Source organism: Xenopus tropicalis, chromosome 2 (assembly GCF_000004195.4).
Source record: "Xenopus tropicalis strain Nigerian chromosome 2, UCB_Xtro_10.0, whole genome shotgun sequence".
NCBI lineage: Eukaryota > Metazoa > Chordata > Amphibia > Anura > Pipidae > Xenopus > Xenopus tropicalis.
The window spans coordinates 108,805,750-108,829,458 of NC_030678.2; the positions used below are offsets into that span (position 1 = coordinate 108,805,750).

Genomic DNA, 23,709 nt, shown 5'->3' on the forward strand with positions numbered 1-23,709 from the left:
AGGCACATGGAGCTCAATCAATCAGAGCCATATGACTAACCCTTAAACATCTACTAAATGCTTTCTACCGACAAATTCATCATTTTTAATTCAGACAAGCACTGAATACTCCACAAAACATTTGAATGAGCCCAATCCAAAACTTAATTTGCTTATTCATACTGAGTAAAACAGTCAAAATGGCTGAACTTTGAACAATAATGTATCACTTTTAGTTGTAAGGCTGGGGGCCCATGGGGCCCATGATACATTTTTCTCTGCCAGTGTTTTGTATGCTCCCATTCACTTCTTTGTGTAGCTCGACGCCACAGTGGCATAAGTAGATGTTACTGGGCCCCACTGCAAATTTGATTTAGAGCCCCAAAACCTTTTTAAGTTGACTTAGTCTACTAAGATTTATTGAAGCTGTTCATTATTTAGGACCTTAAAGGGCCCTCTACATTCCTGGGCCCCAGGCCCAGACTGGCAATCTGTGGATTCTGGCAAATGCCAGAGGGGCTTCTGTATGATGCCATAGACGGTCACTATTTATTGGGCCTGTGGTGGGCTGTTTGGGCTTCTGTCTACTTTAAATGCCACTGCCTATTTGAATCCCAGTCCAGTCCTGCTGGGCCCTTGTGCAACTGCAGGGTCTGTTTCCTCTGTAGTTACACCCCTGGCACAGCATCAGACTGTGTGCAACTATACTGGATTAGTTTAAAAAAAATCAATTGTTTGCTTTTTTGTGCTGAAATCCATTTAGTACAGCTGAAAGTCAATGCTGGCTGGGAGCAGATGCACTTTTCTTCGCCATGTTCAGGTAGTGAAACTGTTATATATTATCAGCATTCAGTATTCTAGTTGTCACCTTCTACCTGACACACTTGCAAAGCTGGGAAATGAATGACAAGCCTGTGTAACAGAGAAGGGGTATAAATATATGTAAATCCGATCATATCTCAGAAAGCTTTGCAACCCCATATCCAAGGTATGTTAGTAATTTACAGCGACAGAAATGTAAACACCGGCAGTCCCAGCAAATCAATCAGCAGTGACCTTGAAGACCTCCTCTGTGAATTGTGATTTGGACTTCACAGGGTTAAACTACAGAAATCCATCACTTTACTTGTAATCCCTCTTACTGAAACAAATGCTCAGTTTGTGTTCAATACATAGGACAGTATTCACTGACACACCTTGTATAATGCAAATATTTGCTCCGTTCTCCATTCTAGAGATTTGCAGCAGTTCAATGATTAGAATTATTAACATACCATAAATAAGATACTCGTTATCCTTCATTCTTTCATCTTCAGCTTGTCTGCAAATAACACATTCACTGATTTCGCACAAATTTTGCAAAAGTACCAGTTTTTGTAAATAAACTGGTACCCAAAAGCAGAATATATTGTTATTTAGCATTAATATAACATACACATATTATTATAATAATGCACTTTCCCAACATTATGGGCATATTTGATAAAATCTGTTTGACCACAATAAAATCTAATTTGGCTGACATATACAGGTATAGGACCCATTATCCAGGATGCTCGGGACCAAGGGTATTCTGCATAAGAGGTCTTTCCGTAATTTGGATCTTCATACCTTAAGCCTACTAAAAAATCTATAAAACATTAATTATACCCAATAGGATTGTTTTGCATCCAATAAGGATTATTTATATCTTAGTTGGGGTTAATAACAAGGCACTGTTTTATTTCTACAGAGAAAAAGGAAATCAGTTTTAAAATTCTGAATTATTTGATTAAAATGGAGTCTATGGGAGACAGGCTTTCCGTAATTCTGAGCTTTCTGGATAACGGGTTTCTGGATAAGGGATCCCATACCTGTACTGCTTTTAATAGCAACACAATTAAGAAATACCTTTTAAACCACTTGAAATGGTTGATGAATGTATATTAAAAAGTTGCTTAGAATTACATTCTCTTTCATGAACTGAAATCTTATTTCTGGGTTTACATCCCCTTTAATGTACCATGGTGTCATTTTGACAACCATCTTGTCTCTATCATACTAAATGCCACAATGGAGATAAACCTTATTACTGCAGCCCTTCAAGTTGTAAATCTTACAATACAATGTTCAAATGAACTGTAGAGACAGCTATAATAATCTCTTTTATGTTTTACAAAAATAATATTGTTATGATATATAAAATGTTCTTTCTGTGTTTTATATTGCTGCCCCAAGGACATCGCTTATACAAGTGAAGTGATATACTGTATATTGAAGTAAATCTATCAACAGATTTTTGTGTTTAAAATTATTTTTTCTTCCGAAAAAACATCACAGCTGTTTTCTTTTATTGTTGGCACCTATTATACAGTCATGGTTTGTTGATAAACTATTGCACACACACACACACACACATATATATATATATATATATATATATACAGTATATAAAGTTACTCTTGAATGCTAGAGGTTACTGGATTCCTTTGACTTTATGTTCAGGAAATTCCGTTTTTATGTTAAACCTTACAAAGAACTAGTTCTGTGTTGATCCCCTATTTCACAATAAACAGCTTATTGAAATTCCTTTTATGCAAAATGATTACAGCTGGTGCTAATGGAAAATGAGCTCCGCTGATATAATCAGATGTTGTTCGAACTTTTGGCTGATGCCAGACGAGGCGTTTTTACGCTGCATATTTTCTAATTCTCTCGGCAGCTGAAAAACGCACGATATCATCATCCATAAAAATAACTTAAACAGTCTCGATGGAAAACACACTATGGGGCACATTTACTAAGACATGAATTCGAATCCGAATTGGAAAAATCTGATTGGAAAACGAACATTTTGCGACTTTTTCGTATTTTTTGCGATTTTTTCGGCACCTTTACGACTTTTTCGTTACCAATACGATTTGCGCGAAAAAACGCGAGTTTTTCATAGCCATTACGATGTGCTCGTATCTTGTTGTGACTTTTTCGTATTGAGCGCTCGTAAGCGGTGGGCGAAACTTTCAGACTTAGCATGATTTTGGAAGCCTCCCATAGGACTCAATGGCACCCTGCAGCTCCAACCTGGCCCAAGGAAAGTCACCATACTGAAGCTTGAATGAATCCGAATCTTTCGTACTCGGCACGAAGGCTACGAAAAAGTCGCAACAAGATACTAGCGCATCGTAACGGCTACGAAAAACTCGCGTTTTTTCGCGCAAATCGTATTGGTAACGAAAAAGTCGCGACAATTTTCCGAAAAAATCGCCAAATACCGATCATTACGAAAAAAACGCAATCGGACGCATTCGGCCGGTTCGTGAGTAAGTAAATGGGCCCCTATGTGTAAATGCGCTAGAAAACGCGTTACCACTGACTTTTCATGCGTTTGCCGAAATACGCCATTATTTGCACATCAACCTATTCCTATGTATACACAAAGGCAGAAAAACCTCTATATATAAATATATGTGCAACAACAATGCTTTATTACACATACAGTATGGGGGTGATTTATCAATGTTCAAATTTGAATTTATTAAGTGCAAATTTAGCAGCTAAAAGCGTGTGAGTTCATGTAGAAGTCAATGGGCTGTCCTAGGCAAAGTCAAGCCATATTTTAAATAAGAGATTTTTTAAATCTCGAATTCACAAATTCGAAAACTAATAAATAAGCCCATAAATGTATGTAGGTTTGTCATGAAGCATGGTTTATTCTGTGCAACTAACTAAACGTATCATTTCATTCTAGCCACAGTGCCATAAGGTAGAACTTAATATAAATTGCTGCTTTGCAGCTAAAGCCCATATAAACATCAAAACAGGAGTGTATAAAACATGGCAATCCAGCTGGCTTCTGCTGAAAGTTAGACATGAACAGTATACCAGGTGGCAATAACTTTTTTTTATTCCAAACACGATTTGCTTCTACAAAACACTGTACAAACCACATTTTCCTCCATCCTATAACCCAGGGCTGACAATGAAGAAAGGTATGAATCAGGAATGCGAGAGTATTATGCACAGATGGATGCCAGGAAGCCCAAAGTATCTTCTACACCTCATTTGCAATTTTAATCTGTAATGCTGAACAATACCAGCCCTGAATGCCTTCCACTAGAAAGCCTATGTTTTCTTTGCATATAAAGTCATTAAGAAGAAGACCAATTTCAAGCTTATGAATCCAACATGCACTTGCAACAAGCTAGTGTGTTCCATTGGCATACAACATCATCTTACAAAAAGAAACTGTATATAAAATAAGTGCCAAGCACATATGGAATAAGTATGGAGTTCATGAAAACAATGTATTGACTATCTGACTATGAAAATTTGCATTCATCCAGGTCATGGTATATCTAGTATAAGTAAATCAAAAGCAACTGGACTTGCTAAGCAATCATCATCAAGACGTTTCACTACTCATCAGAGCAGCTTCTTCGGATGAGTAGAGAAACTTCTTCAATGATTACTTAAAAAGTCCAATTGCTTTAGATTTACCTATACTAGATAAAGCAATGGCTATTTATGTTTCTTTTCTTACTAATTTATTAATAAAGGAGATGATGAAGTGAAGAAAAAACATGTATAGAAGGGTACACATGAAGGCCAACATATGTGCTATGATGAAAGTGGATGACAGAAGAAAAAGGAAAGGGGGTTTGAATAATGAGAACATACAGTATGGGAAATGGCACTGCCAAGGGGAAGGACAAAGCGTGACAGGTTAGACACTAGCACATGAAACAGTGCTTTGCTGTCTTCCTACAATGAAGGTCACTGTCATGACTAATTTAAGTAGCATACTGAACCTATACAAAGAAAAGCATTAGATAAGGCGGATACCAAGGCATGTCTCATACAGTCTGGATGGGATTTGGCTCACAGTGCATAAACTGGATTATCTAACCACTTGACTCACAATTTGTCATATCTATCGGTGCTGAGTGCAAACTGATCTCAGCTCATATAGCAATTTAATGTATAGATAGTGAATTCATTTTTAAAACAATGAATGTTCTTACCTGCAAAATGTTCCTGATTTTCAAGGGACAGTATTAAATTATGGACCCTTAGGGTGAAGACACACAGAGCTACTAGTAGCAGCTACTTTTTCGTGGCTATTCAACTCCAGAAAATACCCTGCCATAGACAATACTTAGAATTGCCTCTGCTAAAACACACTTAGAGACAATTATCAGTAAATGATCAGCATTGTCTATTTTAGTAGCCGTGACAAGTAGCTGCTACTCGTAGCTCTGTATGTCTTCACCTTTAAAGGTGTGGGGCTTACTGGAAATTTTGTGGAGGTTGTGGATTGACCTATGGCCTTGTACAGATGGAGAGTTTATAAGGGGCCGCATGTGGTATGGGTGCATTCTTTTTGTTTCTAATCTGCAAATGCACCATAAACTGCCTGACATGGTGTATCAGCAGATGAATTTAATCTATGTCCTAGCACAGTCATTAAAAACCTTGCACTGAAGGTTCCTTTATTAAAGGATAGTCTAGTGAAATCAGAAGAAATAATTACACAGCAATTTTCAATCTTGCACAGTAATAGCCTAAATAGAAAAACTGTTGCTGAATGACTGCATGATGTTCACGATTAGTGATGAGCGAAATTTGCAAAAATTTTTACGTGCACAACTTTTTTTGCAGCAATTTTTTGCGCCCGTTTTGTGAAACAATTCGCCAAATGGGAAATGTGGAAATTCACCGCAAATCCCTGCCTGCTGAAAGTAGTATTAAAAGAGATATAAATCAAGTTTAATGACTACTCCATTGCTAATAATAAGCTTGCCATCTGGGCTGTTATGTCTCTTAAAGTGGCCATACATGGGCAGATTTAAGCATCCGAGTCCTTCAGATCTGTTTGTATAGTGCCCCCCTCATGGTCAAAAATTAGCCAGGTGTCGATCAGCTAGGTTTGATTTTACTGTCAGATTGGGGACCACATTGGCTCATTTATGCGGTCCTCACTCCAATGGCTTCTATACCCATTGTTGTAATTTGATCGTTTGGTGACCTCACCAAATGAGTGGTCCTTAACGTGTATGGCCACCTTTGCTGTCAGACAGGGTGTGGCTTAGATAAGCATAAATCTGACATATACAGACAGATTTAAGTAGATTCAGCTACTTCAGATCAAGGCAGCTTATCTGCCCAAGTATGGACCCTCCCTGACTTTCTTCTTAACAGATATTTGCCTGAATATTGGCCAGATATCTATTGGGCAGCTTTGAAGATCCCGTCATGGCGGGGACCACCATAAGTCTTGGTCTCTGCCGAAACAAACCAAAGACCTAAAACACCCAACTAACAGATATGTATGAATATGGGTATCTTAAAGCAAGTTAAAGGATTTTTGAAGATTAGTGGTATCTCATTTAAAATAGAGTACATTCTAAAACTAGTTCTAAAACCAATGGGTTTTTTGTCTTTGAATACAAAATGTTAAAGTCTTTTGTAAAAGATTGCTATTTATTTTGTTAGCTTGCCCTGCTACACAGAAATGCAGTGTCTTATTTAAATGAGTTCTGCCTGATGAAGTTATGAAGTTAAAAGATGTGGGAGTGTATTTATGATGATGAGCTCAGTTGTCAGAAGCAGTCAATCAGTGATATGTTTTAAACAGTCTACTAGTAGTTAGAAAAAAAAAAAGCCTGATCTGCTATTGCCAACTGTAGGGGGCTGATTTACTAAGACACGATTTCGAATCCGAATTGGAAAAATTCCGATTGGAAACGAACATTTTGCGACTTTTTCGTATTTTTTGCGATTTTTCGGCGTCTTTACGATTTTTGCGTAAAAACGCGAGTTTTTCGGCGTCTTTACGATTTTTGCATAAAAACGTGAGTTTTTCGTAGCCATTACGAAAGTTGCGCGCAAGTTTTAACGATACGAAAAAATCGGGACTTTGCGCAACTTTCGTAATGGCTACGAAAAACTCGCGTTTTTACGCAAAAATCGTAAAGATGCCGAAAAACTCGCGTTTTTACGCAAAAACCGTAAAGACGCCGAAAAACTCGCGTTTTTACGCAAAAATCGTAAAGACGCCGAAAAAAATCGCAAAATTACCGATCATTACGAAAAAAACGCAATCGGACGCATTCGGCCCGTTCGTGGGTTAGTAAATGTGCCCCTAGGTGTTGGTTTGTATGTTAGTAAGGGAGCCCTGTGAAGTGGCTACAGGAGCTGTCATTCTTAACTCAACTAAATAGAACTGAAACAAGGCCAAAACCATTTTGATATATTAGGTTTCACCTATTCAAAGCATTGAAAATCTGTGGGGAATCCAGGTAAAATTTGAAATCTGCCAAAAACATAGCAATTTCAAAAGGCCAATATAAAAAAGTGTTTTGACAAGTATGTATACTAGAAAAGTAAAACCCCATTTTTGAGTAGTGAATCTGAAGAAATTGAGTCCATGTAACAATAACTGTAAGAATGTTTTCTTTTTTTTTTTTACCACCTGAACAGTTTTAAAAAATGTCCATTTGTCTAGTGGCATTTCTAAGCCAATACTTTCCAGAGCCAGTCCTTTTCTATTGTATGTGCTTTGATTTTTGTTGCTTTTTTAATAGCATTAAAAAAAAATTTCAGAGATCCTAAAATCTTTTTGCTCCCATTATCATATTTTCCTTGCTTACCTTGCTGGGTTTTTTTATTTGTACTTTTCTTATTTTTTTTTGCTTTTTTTCTTGTTTTTTTAATCTTATCACCCTTATTGTAAGTTCTTATTTTAAAAATGCCCTTTTTCTGTAGTCTTGATCCTTTTTCCCCTTTCCCTATCCAAATTTCTTTCTAGTCTTTTTTCACCTTAAGGAGAAGGAAAAGTAAAAACTAAGTAAGCTTTATCAGAAAGGTCTATGTAAATACAGCCAAAAGCACTCACATAAACGCTACGCTGAGTCCTCTGTCAAAAGAAACACAGGATTTCTTGTCTCAACATTTTTGTAAATATGTTCTTAGGGTATCTGACTTCCTCTCTCAGAAAAATCCTTCATTCAAGGGGCCAGAGTCTGTGCAGTTCTCCTCTCCCCCCTCTCCTGCTCCCCCCTCCCATAAGAATTCATAAAACTCACTCCCCCCCACCCATAGGAATGTGTGATCTGAGCTATAACACTAGACTGCAAACAGGAAGCTAATGAACACCAAGCTAAAATGGCAGCTGCAATCAGAGAAAGCTTCTAGGGCTCTTTACTTGGGTATGATAAAGTTTTCTGCAGTATAAATATAGCATTCTAGGTGGCACTAATGTGGCAAATCTAATGGAAGTAAAATGCCAAAATGCCCTTCCTTCTCCTTTAGGTATGTGCCATCTCCATGTTTATTATTCCTGGTTTTTTTTTATATACTTTTGAAAAGCTGGAAGGGTAATGAATACGTGTCTAGTAACCCATAGCAACCAATCAACGGGTAGCATTTAAAGGTCAGCTGTTTGAAAACAAATATCTGGTTGCTATAAATTATTAAATATGTGCAAAATTTTGAAGTTTTAGTGGCTCCACAGTAATTTTTTTATGGTGGGGTTCATAAATTATGTGCAAAGAACTCTCTTTTATTCTCACATTTTACTCTCTCTTCTCACACATATATGTGTACACATGTTTAAGCTTACAGTGTTATCAGAATTGCATTACTAGTATTTGCCTGTTGCGATCTTTACTCCACCATAAATAACATTACATTTATAAGCCCATTGTCACACACGGCTAATCTCTACTTACCTTTTCAGTTTTCCTTTCGTCTGTTCTACAGCCTGTGTTTGTAGGGCTGCCAGTCAGCAAGCTGATAGGTCCATTAGCAGCCTCACCATTTAAATTTGCCGCAGAGACATTTGGAGGTGTTATAGCTGCTGCGGCAGATGTCAATGGAATGACCGGCCTTGCACAGTGGATAGGAGGAGATGGTAAGCCAGATTGCTGAATATGTTGTGGAGATACAATAGAATGTGTCCTATTTAAGTTAGCTGGAAGACGTGATGGAGAACTTTGAGTCCTTAGAGGTGACACAGTGGCTGTGGGCCTTTCCTGGGGCTGTGCTGAAGAATGGCCTAAAAAAGACAGTATATATGAGTAGGAGAAACCGAGTTTCAGCTTTTTCAACTGTAAATGTAAATAACTATCAGCTTTTTAACTGTACATAAATATTTTGCATGTTGCAGAGGTGTGCATTTAACTATTACTGGTGGGAGTGGTAATGCAGAAAAAGAAAAAATGCCTATGATATGCAAGTTTTTTGTGTCTTTCTGCTGTCAAGTTTCCTTGGTTATTTACTTTATGTTGTATTAATTAAAATGTACAAACTTCTGACATCAATAGTAGTATAATAAAGCCTTGTTTCTGGATAAAATACCTTAAAACCACAGTCACTGTATTTATGGAAAAAAAACCTTTGTCAGCTTCACTTTAATGTAAGACCAGCATGGGCTTGGGGTGGCACCTGTAGCAGCATAGCAGCCCCTAGAAAGAGTTCTATGTGGTTGTGGAATATTTTTTCAATGTGAGAAAGACAGGGGGCTCATTTATCTACACTGGGCAAAGCTGCCCATTGGCAGCAACCCACAGCAACCACTCAGTAATTGGCTTTTTTTTCAGCCAGCTACAGGTAAAAGAATGTACGCAACAAATGTAATGGTTGCCATGGGTTACTGCCCACAGGCAAATCTGCCCAGCATTGATAAATGAAGACCAGTGAGATATTCTGCATTAAGTAGGCAATACATGAATGGATGATATTGATGCTGCTTGGTCACTCCTGGATGCATTGGTAGCATATTGCCTAAAAACTTCCTCTTGATTAAGGCTTGGCCAGATACTTATAAGGAAGGCTGGAAAACATGTTGGGTGAGGATTGTATTGCACTACTTTGGACCATGGTTATGGTGCCCTCCTGACCAGATTGCATTCACCCTCATGTTATCAGAGTGTTGGCTTGCAGCTTATTTGCCTATCAGCCTAATTTTGCCTAACACTTGGGTAGGAAGAACTTCAGAGAAGTGATCCCCTCTGTTAGTGGAAAAGGGACGACAGACAGATAGATAGATAGATAGATAGATAGATAGATAGATAGATACAAATTTAATGATAGATTATGTAGATGTAACACTTTGGCCTATGTCAAAACAATTGATAGACAGATATAGATGATAGATAGACAAGCAACCAGGCAGACAGACACATTAGATGTATTACTATGGCTTATGTCAAAACAATAAACAAGCAAACAGGCAAATCCATAGATGATAGATAGATTAGATAGATAGATAGATAGATAGATAGATGATACATAGATAGATAGATAGATAGATAGATAGATAGATAGATAGATAGATAGATAGATAGATAGATGCTAGATAGATAATAGATAGATAGATAGATAGATGATATATAGATAGATAGATAATAGATAGATAATAGATAGATAATAGATAGATAATAGATAGATAGATAGATAGATGATAGATAGATGGATGGATAGATAGATATATAGATAGATAATAGATAGATGATAGATAGATAGATAGATAGATAGATAGATAGATAGACAAATGATAGATAATGTAGCTGTAACTCAAACAATGCAATGCAAACAATGAACTGAACCTGCCAAATTCATACTATATAATTTAGGAGATGTGCTTTTCCCTCTCATATTTGGCTTTACAATACTGCACACAAAGTAATTCAGGGATTCAATTATTTTTGCATATGTAAGAAGGCTATGCTGCAGGCAAAAATCTTCAATAGATCTACATGATTAAATTAACATTGTGTTAGGTTAGAGAGTTTTAGCATGCATAAAAGACCAATTTAATCTCCTGTGGTGTAAGATTTCAATAGGTTAAGCACAGAAATAGAAAAGAACAGCATTCTTACAAGCTTGTCTATGGCTTTTTAATCACTAGCTAGACAGTTAACTATCTCGTAATGCTGAATGCAGGAATTACACCCCATTTTCCTGCTTTGGTAGCAATTTCACCATTAAAAACACATAACTTGGCAAAGTTCACAAATAAACTAAAGGAAACACACCTGGTGGGCCTACCTTATATTCAACCTGTAACCATAACTTGCATTTAAATAAAAATTCATACTCTCTGATTTGATGTAAAGCAGACAGGTTACAGAGGCTGTATGCCCCATGTTCAACATGAGTTAAATTAATCAGGCTTGTGCTGAACATACTTTTTACCTAGCATGAAAAATGTGTTTTTTGTTATTTCTTGAGGTAAACAGGGCAAATAGGGAGACTGAAGTTACACCATGTTTAGTCCTTGTGAGGTAGATAACTGCATTGCCAGAATACAATTCCTCTGTTCCCTGCTTACTATGTTTGTAAAATGGAGTTCATTATGCAGAGAGATTATTTGTGCACTGGTAATCCAATAATTTACCTTGTAAGGACCAAATGAGGCTTCAGTTTCTCTGCTCCCACAAATATTAATTGCAATTAAAACACAAGTACATGCCTTTTTCATTAAACTTGTGTTGAACAATGGGTTATACTGCCCCTTTAATGTATTCAACAGACATTTTATAATAGAAATAACAAAGAGCAAATACAAATATCCACCAGCCTCTTGTTTCTTTGAGGATAAATATGAACCTACCCATCTGTATTGTGCTGCGGGCCTGGTGTTGTGCTGAAATCTTCATGTTGCTGGAGTTTGTTGGTGACTGATGGGGGTGTAGTTGAGGCACAGTAATAGGGAGGATCGGTCTGACGACATTAGTACAGTTTGTTGTCCCACCTGTAGATGTATGGACTGCCAGTGGAGACCCTCTAGTTGTGTGTGAAGCCCCCATGGTGCAGTTCCTAGCATGAACAAGCCCTGCAGGTACTCTGAATTAGAAAGAAAACCAAGGGGAAAAAAGTAAAAAAACAAGATAATTACCTATATAAATGATTATTTAAGCAACACACATACTCTGGCCATATGAATCAGGTGTTGTCACATAAGATAAAGCACAAGATTTGTTACAATGTCTCTGTTTTTAATTAATCTTACTTTTTATTGAAACAAACACAGCTGCAGGTGTTTTTCAATTTTCAAATGAGACCATATTCCAATTATTTCTATAACTCTTTTCAAATGGATATTTCTGTTAAAAATAAACATGTCAAACCATAATTACTTTTCTTTTCATATAATTAATATTCAAGGCTCTTACAATTCACCCTTTGTTGGTGCCACTCACAACTACACTTAGAATAAATAGGAAAAAACAGAAAATAAAATATGTATATTAATATATACTGTGTGTTTTTTTTATTGGAAAAATGTAAAAGAAAGGTCAAATGAGAAGGAAAGGTAAAACCTAAGTAAACTTTATCCGAAAGGTCTGAGGTATGTATAGGTATGTAAATACAGCCAAAAACACGTACAGAACTGCTGCTCTGAGTTCTCTGTGGAAAGAAACACAACATTACTTTACTTCTGTTCTGTATACGTGATCTTCTGTGTCAGACTTCCTTCTCTCAGCAAAATCCTTCAGGGCATGGCACGTCTGTTCATTTAGCTCCTCTCTCCCTTCTCCTCCTCTCCCCTCCCCACTGTGCTGTAACCTGAGCCCAGAGCTGCTCCCTGCCTGCACACTGCTGCCTGGAAGTGAAGTCACACCAAGCTAAAATGGCAGCTGCTATCTTAAACAAACAGATGGAGTTTCTATGGCTGTTTACTCCGGTATGGTAAAGCATTCTGCAAAATAAATACAGGGGCCGATTCACTAAGGGCGATATTTATAGCATGCATTAAAAATATTATCACTTCGTATATTTGGAGAATTAATGATCGATTCACAAAAAGGACAGTTGTCTGAATTAAGGAGCGATTTTATTGTCGTTATTTATCTGGCGATTACATATTTTCTAAGTGATATTTTAAGGCATGCAATATATATATGCATTATTTCGTAGCACGCGATATTAGCGCACGCTATTACACATGTAACCAAGGCAACGTGAAAATGTGGGCTGTGACACTCCACCATATATCCCTCCAACTTTCTGAAAACTTCCTGTGCCGAAAAAATGAAGGGAGCACAGAAGTTTCACAATGCCAGGAACAGCATGGCTTCTGTGTGTTAGTGGTTGCAGATAAGGCTCCAGTACCTCATACAGGCCATAGATGGAAATAACGCTTTGCGATAATTGGGGTTATTGTGCATGCGATTTGAGTAGTAACGCATGCAAAATTACTTTGATGAATCGGTACTTAATTAACAAACGCTTTTTAACGCATAAAACTATGTGTTAAGAGTTAACGACCTTTAGTGAATCGATCCCATGGTGTTCTAGTTTGCACTATTATGACTAATCCTTTAAATAAGTTTTGAGTGAATACAAAACGCATGCTCTTTTTAATATGATTTAACATTATAGCATTCCAGTGCAGTTTCCAGGTAAAAGACCAAACTCACAGAAAGGAATGCCTTTATATGTGGAATGTAGATAAATGTGTTATTATACACTGCTTTTACCATGCTTTAGAAACTTACCACTTCTGCAATTATGAACTGTTTGGTATTCCCTGGGGCCAATAACAACCAAAAAGAGGGAAGATCCACTAAAGTGTGTTAAAATGAATTTATTTATAGCATGCGGTAAAAATTTTATCGCGTCTAATTTTTCACATCTTAACGCACGATTCACTAAAAGCATACTTGCGTTAATTTACACGCGATGCTGCTTGCGTTATTTTAGTTGCGAAGACTATTTTCGTGCGGTATTTGACGGAACGCGTGCTAATCAACGCACTGCATACAAATAATCTCTGCGTGCGAAAAAACGCACGCCATGTTAGCCATACACGCCATTACTTTCGGAAAATTACTGTACTGAAAATGACTATTTCCCTGCAAACTGGAGGCTACATCACTCTAGGGCCAACACATACTTGAATAAATCCCACTGCAAAGTCCATATTGTGTTGCCAAAAGCTCATGAACTGTACTTTTCTATAATTACCTCCTGCCTCAAGTAGGTGTTAATTTTAGCACAGACAAATGCGATATTTAGCCCGTCTAAGTGTTTGTGAATCATGCGTTGTGTTATTTTGGCGTGCAAATTAACGCATGCGGTAGCGCGGAAATTAACGCACGCGATATGTTAATTTTAACGCAAAAAAGCGTGCGATAAAACTTATTGACCTTTAGTGAATCAGCCCCCAGGAGTTGTTGTCCTATTGTAACTTGTAGTAGACTGTTCAAAACTAATTGCTGATTGGTTGCTATTAGCATTTATTTTTGTATATTATATATATAAACTCATCCATTCTCATACAAATTGTTATTAGAGTGCTCGAGTCTCTCCTACTAACAGAGGAAGTATATGATCCTCAGAAAAATTTCTGCATGCTGCTTTCTGCCCTACCCTGCCTGTGTGTGCCATACTCTGCCTGCCCTACCTTGACTATGTGTACCATACTCTGCTGCCTTATGCTGCCTGTGTGTGCCATACTCTGCCTGCCCTACCCTGCCTATGTGTGCCATACTCTGCCTGCCCTACCCTGCCTGTGTGTGCCATACTCTGCCTGCCTACCCTGCCTGTGTGTGCCATACTCTGCCTGCCCTACCCTGCCTGTGTGTGCCATACTTTGCCTGCCCTACCTTGACTATGTGTACCATACTCTGCTGCCCTATGCTGCCTGTGTGTGCCATACTCTGCCTGCCCTACCCTGCCTGTGTGTGCCATACTCTGCCTGCCCTACCCTGCCTGTGTGTGCCATACTCTGCCTGCCCTACCTTGACTATGTGTACCATACTCTGCTGCCCTATGCTGCCTGTGTGTGCCATACTCTGCCTGCCCTACCCTGCCTGTGTGTGCCATACTCTGCCTGCCCTACCCTGCCTGTGTGTGCCATACTCTACCTACCCTACCCTGCCTGTGTGTTTTCATTTTGCTTAGATTGCATTACACTGCAGGATGCTCTTGCATGTGTCTCTTTTAAATGGCATAATGAAAGGGCCTGCTTGGTTCTTAATTGATTGGAGTCGGGACCTAGGGGGAAGCTAGAGCATAAGCAGCAAAACAGTCCAGAATCGTAGCACCAGAGGGGTTAATCAGTCTCAAAATATATTCCAGGCACAGGTAGGTTCAAGCAGCAAAGAGGATGGTTAGAAACAGACAGAAAGGTCAAATACCAGTAGATCAATCATAAGAAACAATTGACAGCACACCCAGGAGCTTACTATGGAAGTCCTAAACTCAGGCATTGAACCCAGGTCTCTGGCGTGTATTTATTTAAAATTTTCACACCAAGCATGATGACATCACATGTCGGCTGTGCATCACCATGCGTCGCACCAGTGCAATGTTGTTATAGCTGTAGCCCCAGCCATCTTTGTCTGGAATAAAAGATGCAGTCTGTGGCAAAACAAGTCACTGTGCAACAATAATAGCCCCTGCTTAAATTTACTGTATGGAGTTTAATACCTGATGTAAAAGGAAAGGCCATGGACATACAGTACTACTGAGGAACATTATGTATATGATAACCATGCGTAAATATATAAGGGGATCATATAATAATCCTTCTAATGATTTACAGTATTTACCAGTAGGTCCTTCCAACAGAAGCAAGGGCACCCATTCCAATAGAAAAAAAGGAGGTCTGTCTTAAGATTCGGAAATGATTTTTAAAAGTGACAGCTGTCCAGTTGTCGAATTCTCTACCTGAATCAGTCGTACTGGCTGATATATTACATAGCTTAAAGAAGGGGTTGGATGACTTTTTAGCAACTGAGAAATACAGTGCAAAACAGCTCATAGTATAAACTGATCCAGGGATTGGTCCAATTGTCAGCTTGGAGTCAAGAAGGTTTTCTTTCCTCATAAGCTTCAGAAGGGGTTTTTTTTGCCTTGCTCTGGATCAACTAGCAGTTTTGCAGGTTTCATATAGACAGAAAAAGTGGAACTTGATGGATGTCTTTTTTCAATCTAACTTACTATGTTACTGTCTAGACACATGTACATGTTACATACAGCACATTACATTGTATTAAACTCCATACGGAACTTTATACGGACTACTGACCTTTCTTCATAATGAACACATTTAACAGACAATCACTTTCTTCTCATATGTAATGCTTTAGACCTGATATCAAATATCTCAGCAGCGTACTAGTCAGGCAGACAAAAAAAATCAACAAAAACCAGCTCAGCTTTTGAAAAATAATTGGTTTTCTTCTACTTCGAAAACAGCATTCTCACTTTTTATGTTGGCATTGTGGAGCATATTTCTTGCAATTCTACTTCTAGTCCGACAAATCAAGGACAGCCCTCTCTTTCTTTATGATAGGGATTCGAGATAAACACTTAGGATCAGGGTGAGTGTCCTCAAATCTATCACCTACTCTTAATCTAAAAGTCTTATTTACATTTTCTATACCGCTACCTAGAGAGATTTGTAACTCACTAGGAGAGTGGAAAAGATAAGACATCTGCCTGAGCAGAACATAACAAAATAATTGAAGTTTTAAAATATCTTCAAATATGGATTCTAGGCCTTTGGTGTTATGTGAAATACCAGCACATGTTCAAGTTTTTGTAAAAACATGAAAAGGGGTTTAAAAAGAGAGGGGTAATTAAATGATGAATCTAGATAAGTCTATTCTAGGCTCATTCCTTTGTTTTCCCTATTTCCTTTACATACACACCTCTACCTGCCAAAATTTGCCTGCAACATTATACGTTGGTATGGATATGAACAGTTTCTGCACCCCATTTTGTGTTGCTTTAAACAGACAGGTGCTTTTGGCCTGAGAAGTGTGAAAATTAATGCAATTAACCATATTAAAATAAAGTTTAAATTTTTGCCTGCTTTGAATTTACTGTAAGCAAACTGCTTAAAACAATGAACTTTCAAAGTCCTAGTATAATGTAAAAATATCATCACATCTACATATCTTGTCTGCCATTATGCTATCGTAGCACTTAATTTCTTCAGTCATGAACACACTTGTGCAATTGGGAGAGTCAATACTGAGAGGCAGGCTGCAGTAAAAAAATATATCAGCAACGCACCAGGGTCATTAGTGTTATTGTTGCTTTAGAATAGAAGGACGGGCATCTGAGTGAAAGTGCAAAACAGCCATGGCTCCAACTCACTCATATTTGCAAGAACACAAGAGGGGTCTATGCAGGATATGCTATTTGGCACTTTAGCCATATAATTCTGTAGAACTCGCTACAGGCCAATATATAATAAGAATACAGCAGTCCTATGCTCCACTAAGAAAGTTGTGATATGTTTCAAATCCTGAATTCATTAATCCCAATTCAACAGCCAGATTGTATGCATGCTGTGCAAAAAGAAGTACGGCATTACTGAAGGGTCAACACTACTTATCTTTTATTTCCCTTTGCATTTGCCTAATGATTGTTTGTTTTTTCCAATAGCATCTGTGAAAAAGTTACTGATTTAGCTTGCAGTTTCAGTCCTGCCTAAGCTGCCATCGTCTTCCGATTGGCTGCGCACCTCCATAACCTTCCTGATGTAGAATTAACCTATTACAAGAAGAAAAAGGCTTGGGCTATCAACTCAGGAAATTAGAGGGGTCACTTGCAACCCTGGGGGTACAAGTTACTCCTCACCATTTGCGCCCCCTGGGGAGAGCAATAGGGGAGGCACAGCTCATTCCTGTCTTTACAGGGCTCTTATTTTGCACCTCAGAATGATGCACAAGGTCAGGTTGGGAAGGAAGGACAACTACATGCCTTGGTGGTGGGTGGCAGCTGAACAAGAAAGCAATAGAACTCACCGTTGGCTCATTGATATTATCAACTCTAGGCTTTCATTGTGCTACCTGCAGTTGGCTAATCAGTGACTGATGGCTATGGGTTACTGCCCAGGTACAAATATGCCCAGCATTAATAAATGAGCCCCAAAACCAGAAGGCAATGTACATGTAATGGCCTGTTGTAAATCAGTAACAGTAAGTTACCAGGACAACAGAAAAATTTACAAAATTTCAAATATATTAAAGAATGATTTTGAAAAATGTTTAAAACACTTAACACAGATAATATGTGCGATTAATAGTGAAGCAGAAGGTAAATGGTTTATACTGCAATAATGCCGCTACCTCCTACTGAAATAAACCATGTTCTACAAACAGAAAAAATATGAGACATTTGAAAATTATTTACAATAAACTGCAATTTTGCCTTTTGTGTATAAACTGATAAATATTATATGCATCTCTCCCGCACACCAGTACAATGATATACCAATTCATACACCACACATACAGTGCAATTATAGCAATTTTACATAATAACAGTGATATAGCTGAAATGATCCTTTAGAATTCAATTTGTTTTCCATAAACTTACAGGTATCAGCAGAGAAGAGATATGTGTAAATAACCCAGAACCGCATGTTGCTATGGTAACCCCATACCATTACAAAAATCTGACAGTAGGGCATGCAGGTAGCGTAGTCACTCAAAGAGCAAATGCAGTGGATAATGTAGTCGTAATTGCAGGTTGACATTTGCAAAATATCCGAGCAACAAGCATTTCTACCTGAAGCATAAAATATACACAGATTACACTTTGGTGCTCAAATTAACCACATGTGGTAGTCATTATTAATATTAAAGGGTTTGGTGGCAAAATACATTATAAAGTGTTCTAATTTCAAGGGCATGATTCATTAGTAATATGAATTTTAAATAATATTGTGCTAAAATCAATTTTTTGTGGAATTTATTTGGTTTACCTTGAGGATTTTCAATTTTTGTGTAAAAATTTGTCGCTGCTTTAAAGGGAAACTATCATAATATTGTTGTTGAGATATTCTATTCATAATATACCTGTATTTTAAACCCATTCTGTAACTGTAAAAGACATGAAGGCATAAGTCACACATTTCCTATGGGAGACAACTGCTTTGCTTGCTGTATACAATATAAGAAAAGTCTCACTTCAGCTCAGTTGGCAAAGCAACTATTAGCGTCTCAAAAGCGTTAGGCTTATGTCACACTGTGTGACTCTAACTTCTACTACTGGGGTAGAAGCACCATTGTAGTGCAAGACACACATTGGTTTTCACAGCACCACGCCACCACATCTACTCCTTTATAAAACTCGGAGGGACTTTAGGGCTATATACTTTCAGATGCAAGGCGAGTATGACCTAGTAGCTTTTTTATCTTTCTGCCTGATTCTGGGCATCTGGTTTTGTTTACTGTATTGTACTAGATCTATTTAAGTGTGAAGTTAGGGTTCCATGTGATACTATGATACAGATATTCTACAGATTCTAATTAAATCAGCTCGGAACTGTTACCATTAGAATTTTCAGTACGTTAATTTTTTGCTTTTACCTGTTGTATGCATTATACTTAACCATTGTTAGTCTCTTTGAAATAGATAAAATAGAGAGTAGCTATATACATTGTAATTGTTACAACACTCTGGTTCTAATGGTGATGGGTTCTAATTTTTAAGTGGTTTTATGAAACTTTTGTCTGTTTAAAGACTTTTTGTAACCAATAAAATTGTACCTGATTATTATGCCTAGGTGTGGCTCTTTATATAAGACATATTCTATTATTTTGAAACATTTTTAGCAACCATCATTGGATGAATAATGTTTGACCTGGCACAACAGTTGTCTTCTCCTTACAAACAAGTCAGCAGTTTATTCTCCAACTGCATAACTTAGGGGTCTATTTATTATGCTGTGTAAACTGAAATTCATCAAAAGCCGGTGAAAATAGCTGTGTAAATTACATGGAAATCAATTTATCCAAACAGCAGATTAGCGTCAGTGGGTCAGTAGTTGGTCGCACAGAAAAATATGAAGTTTTTACGTGCGGAAGCTTGGTAATTTGCCATTGTGGCAAATGTGTGCAGCAAATATTGTCGCATAATAAATCTGCCCATTAGTCCCCTCATTGCAAAATATTCATCTGTCTCTGCTCATAGCACTGTATCCTTTATATTACATTAAAACCAAACATCTTTCAGATAAAATGGACAGTGGGTATATATTAAAGGTAAAGTATCACCACATAATCTTGCCTTTTCTATGCTTTAACAGTTCTGTTATTTTCTCATGCTGTTTTCAGCAAGAGGTATGTTTGTAGATTCATAACTCTTAAACAAGACTCCTCACCTGGAAACAGGAGTGACATAGTTGCCTGGAAATACCCCTGACTGCCCGGTCCGTAGAGATGTCCCCTTGAACCATCCATCTTGACATTTCTCAATGACTCTGTACATCTCACCTTTGCGCAGCTCCAGTTCATCGTTTTTCTGTGGTTTGTATGCATAAAGAGCTAAGTATCTGCAGAAATAACATATAACAGAAAATATATTGGAAATCAGTAAATACTGTAGATATTACAGCACTTGGCACAGGTTATATATATATATATATATGTACATTTTAAAAAAACATTCAGAAATAACCCAACTACGTTTTGAATGAATTTGTGGGCCTTGTACTATAAGCACCAGAAAAAACACTTAATGTTTTCTTGCATTTCTATAAATAAAGACAATTAAGCTTATTGTATTTACGTCTCTCCCATGCTGCCATTGTAGAATATAGTGTAAAGTCAGGCAAGACTGTAAACTAAATATTATTTTCACACATGGTGGTGTATAGAAACTTCCATTTCCAGCCTTGCTTTTCTCCCCCACGGCTCCTTTTAATTACTTTCACATCATTAAACATGCTAATCAATACTGGGAACTTTGGGACTTTTCAAATATTACAAACAAGTCTATCAGCTCCTTACTGAGAGAATGAAAACCAGAAAAACAAAGTAAGTGATATAATTCAGTAGGGGAAAAAGCCTACACTGCCAGAATTGTACTAACAATGTGCACATGATAATAGCTGTAACTATTATTTTTGTTATATTTGGATTCTAAAAGTATGTACAAGTAAAACAGTATGTCGGCATTTGAAAAAAGATCTAGACAAATTGAACGAACAAACATTTTTAGCAACCATCCTTGGATGAATAATGTTTGACCTGGCACAACAGTTGTCTTCCTCTTAAAACAAGTCAGCAGTTTATTCTCCAACTGCATTCATTCTCCAACACTTAGGGGCCTATTTATTATGCTGTGTAAACCGAAATTCGCCAAAAAAACGGTGAAAATAGCTGTGAAAGAAATTAAATGGCAAATTTATCAAGGTATGTGTTATTTTACACCATCTGAATGCCAGATTTGACACCACTCTTTCCAGTGGAAGTTGGTCGCAAATGTGTAATAAATCTGCCCATTAGTCCCCTCATTGCAAAATATTCATCTGTCTCTGCTAATACCGCTGTATCCTTTATATTACTTTAAAGCCAAACATATTTCAGATAAAATGGACAGTGGGTATATATTAAAGGTAAAGTATCACCACATAATATTGCCTTGTCTACGCTTTAACAGTTCTGTTATTTTCTCATGATGTTTTCACACTTTATATATTTACAAGTTCATTCAATTTGCTTGTTCTGCCTTATCTCATCCATACTCATTACTAATGAAGTCACTGGCCTCCCAGGCAGTTGTAAAGTAAATAAAATCAGTCCTTTAATAACAAAGGAAAGTCTAGCCTGCTCTCTGCCATCTTTTGCCTGATTAAAGCTAAGTAAGCTGTTTTATAAGGATGGTAAACCCTTACATTCAAATAAGACTGATTCATTTAAATCATTGATGGCATACAAGATGCATTTTAGAATTTAAGAATTACTTCAAAGGGGTGTGCTTCACCAGTCATATGGTAAAGACAGCTGAGCCAATGATACTTAGAGTCTGGGCATTTAAGTAACTTCAAACCCCAGCATGGCGGAGTGGCCATGTGTTCAGTACAGGCCAGCATCTAAGGTACTCTTAGGGGTACTCACCCACGTTCTATTTATTCCTTTAGGATTTTTCAAAGTATTTAGCAATGGGTGAAAGTAGATTTTGTCGGGTTAAGATCTCCTTTAAATAATCATTCTTAAAGGGACAGTATAAACCACTTTTCAGTATGAGCTCAATGAATATGGCTTGTGCTGAGAACACTTTCTGCCTATTGCTTTAATAACTAAACAAGAATATGAAGCCAGTTCCACTTTAGCACTTCCTGTGACTTTCTGGTTCTGCTAAGCAACAAAGGAGATAATAAAACAAACTATCACTCCACTTAGAAGCCCCCTAATAATAAGATGCCCAAATGGCTGCATCTTAGGGAAGGGAGGGGTTAGTTTGTTCAAAGAGAGATAAGGAACTCTGAATAAATTAGTATTTTTATAATGGGGGGAAGGGAAGAAGTTTGGTGAAAAAAAAATTATATTTTCATTTAGTGTTTATGATGGCAACAAATTGGCAATCATGTGGCTTATTCTTAATTAAAGAATAGACACAATACAATTAACTCCTATTTTCTGAGCATAGTAACAACATAGTAACAGCAATAGTAACAGCAATGTTGTTTTTAGGTGTTTTAGTATGCAGATAAGAGACTCTTACAAACTTGTGACCAGTAAATTCTACCTGCTGATTGGTTGCTATTGTTTGCTGCTCCTGGGCAAACTAAGTGCCTTTTATTACATAACCCCTTAGAGAATTAAATAGGGAAATGAGCAAACTGTTTATCTAATATATACATATTTATGCAAAAGTAAGAGCAAGAGCAATTAAAAGTACATGAACATACATGTTGAGGGGCAACTGAATCTTTGGTGATGTTCCTTGCTCTCCAATAACCGTGCCTGTTTTTGGACCTGCTGCACCAGCCACAGACGAAGAGCCAAATGCAGAGGAATCCTAAAAAAAAGCATAAATGCAGGTTAATTGAGCAAACTGTTTGTAATAATCTGATGAAGGCTGGTAAAATGGTAAATTCTCATCAATACAGACTTTGGGACTCAGGTCAGGTTTAAGGTGTCAAATGAAAAAAAATATAGATATTACATTCATTGCCATCAAATATAAATTATATATATTTTTGTTCAAGAGCTTAATAATTGAATGTTACAAGTGAAGATGCTATTAATAGTGGGAAAGGTAGCATCGCTAAAATGCAATAATTGTGACTGCCTATGCAGCTGAATCTCTATTACCAGAAGCGTGCTGGGAAATGAAAGGAAAACAAAAGTGTTTATACATCATGTAAAACATAACCTTGAAGTGTAAAACTGAAAGAATATATTGGGCTTTTATTCAGATGGAATGTCACAGTGACTGAAGGTGCATTATTGATTTGGACACCCAGAAAATTGCCTTTCTCTTTGAACAGCAAAGGGGATCTGTTCTGGCAATTTGTCGCTATGCAAGGCATATCAGCATGACTTGCAGTTAGTTCTCTGTAGAAGCTCCAGCAATCACTCCTTGCCACAAGGGACACCAGCTTGTTAACAGCTTCTGTGCGGGCATTGCAAAGCAGCTCTATTGGAACTTAAACGGGAACTAGAAACCATTCAAACGGCTCATTAGTGCTTCTGCTTCACTCCTCTGCTGCCACTGAATGCAGTGATAGATTGCGAATCAATTTGCCCCAGGTTGCTATCGCAGGAAGGGGTTAAATGTCACATTAATATTGCACCATTGTCAGTGCCTTTAAACTGGGAATGGAGTTAAAAGAAATACATGTTCATTTATGCATTTTAAAGTAATGCTATCATATCTCTCAAGTATACCTCCTTAATACGTTCTGTTTGAGAACACACCTGGCTGTTTGCTCTGGTTCTGTCTTTTATCTCTCAGCTTTTGTTTTGGTTTTGGTTTTATTGTAAATAAAAAACT

The 23,709-nt window shown here is 37.4% G+C and overlaps 1 protein-coding gene across 2 annotated transcripts in view; it reads right to left on the bottom strand.

The window, feature by feature from the left end:
- sh3rf3 (SH3 domain containing ring finger 3) overlaps positions 1-23,709 on the bottom strand; it is a 229,431-nt gene that overhangs the window by 14,362 nt on the left and 191,360 nt on the right. For both annotated transcript variants that reach the window (XM_031897003.1, XM_002937660.5), the window contains 4 exons: positions 22,622-22,731; positions 20,090-20,260; positions 11,573-11,805; positions 8,688-9,013 (listed from right to left, as the gene is read on the bottom strand). In XM_031897003.1, coding sequence (XP_031752863.1) covers positions 8,688-9,013; positions 11,573-11,805; positions 20,090-20,260; positions 22,622-22,731 — 840 coding nt within the window. The remainder of the gene's footprint in view (positions 1-8,687; positions 9,014-11,572; positions 11,806-20,089; positions 20,261-22,621; positions 22,732-23,709) is intronic.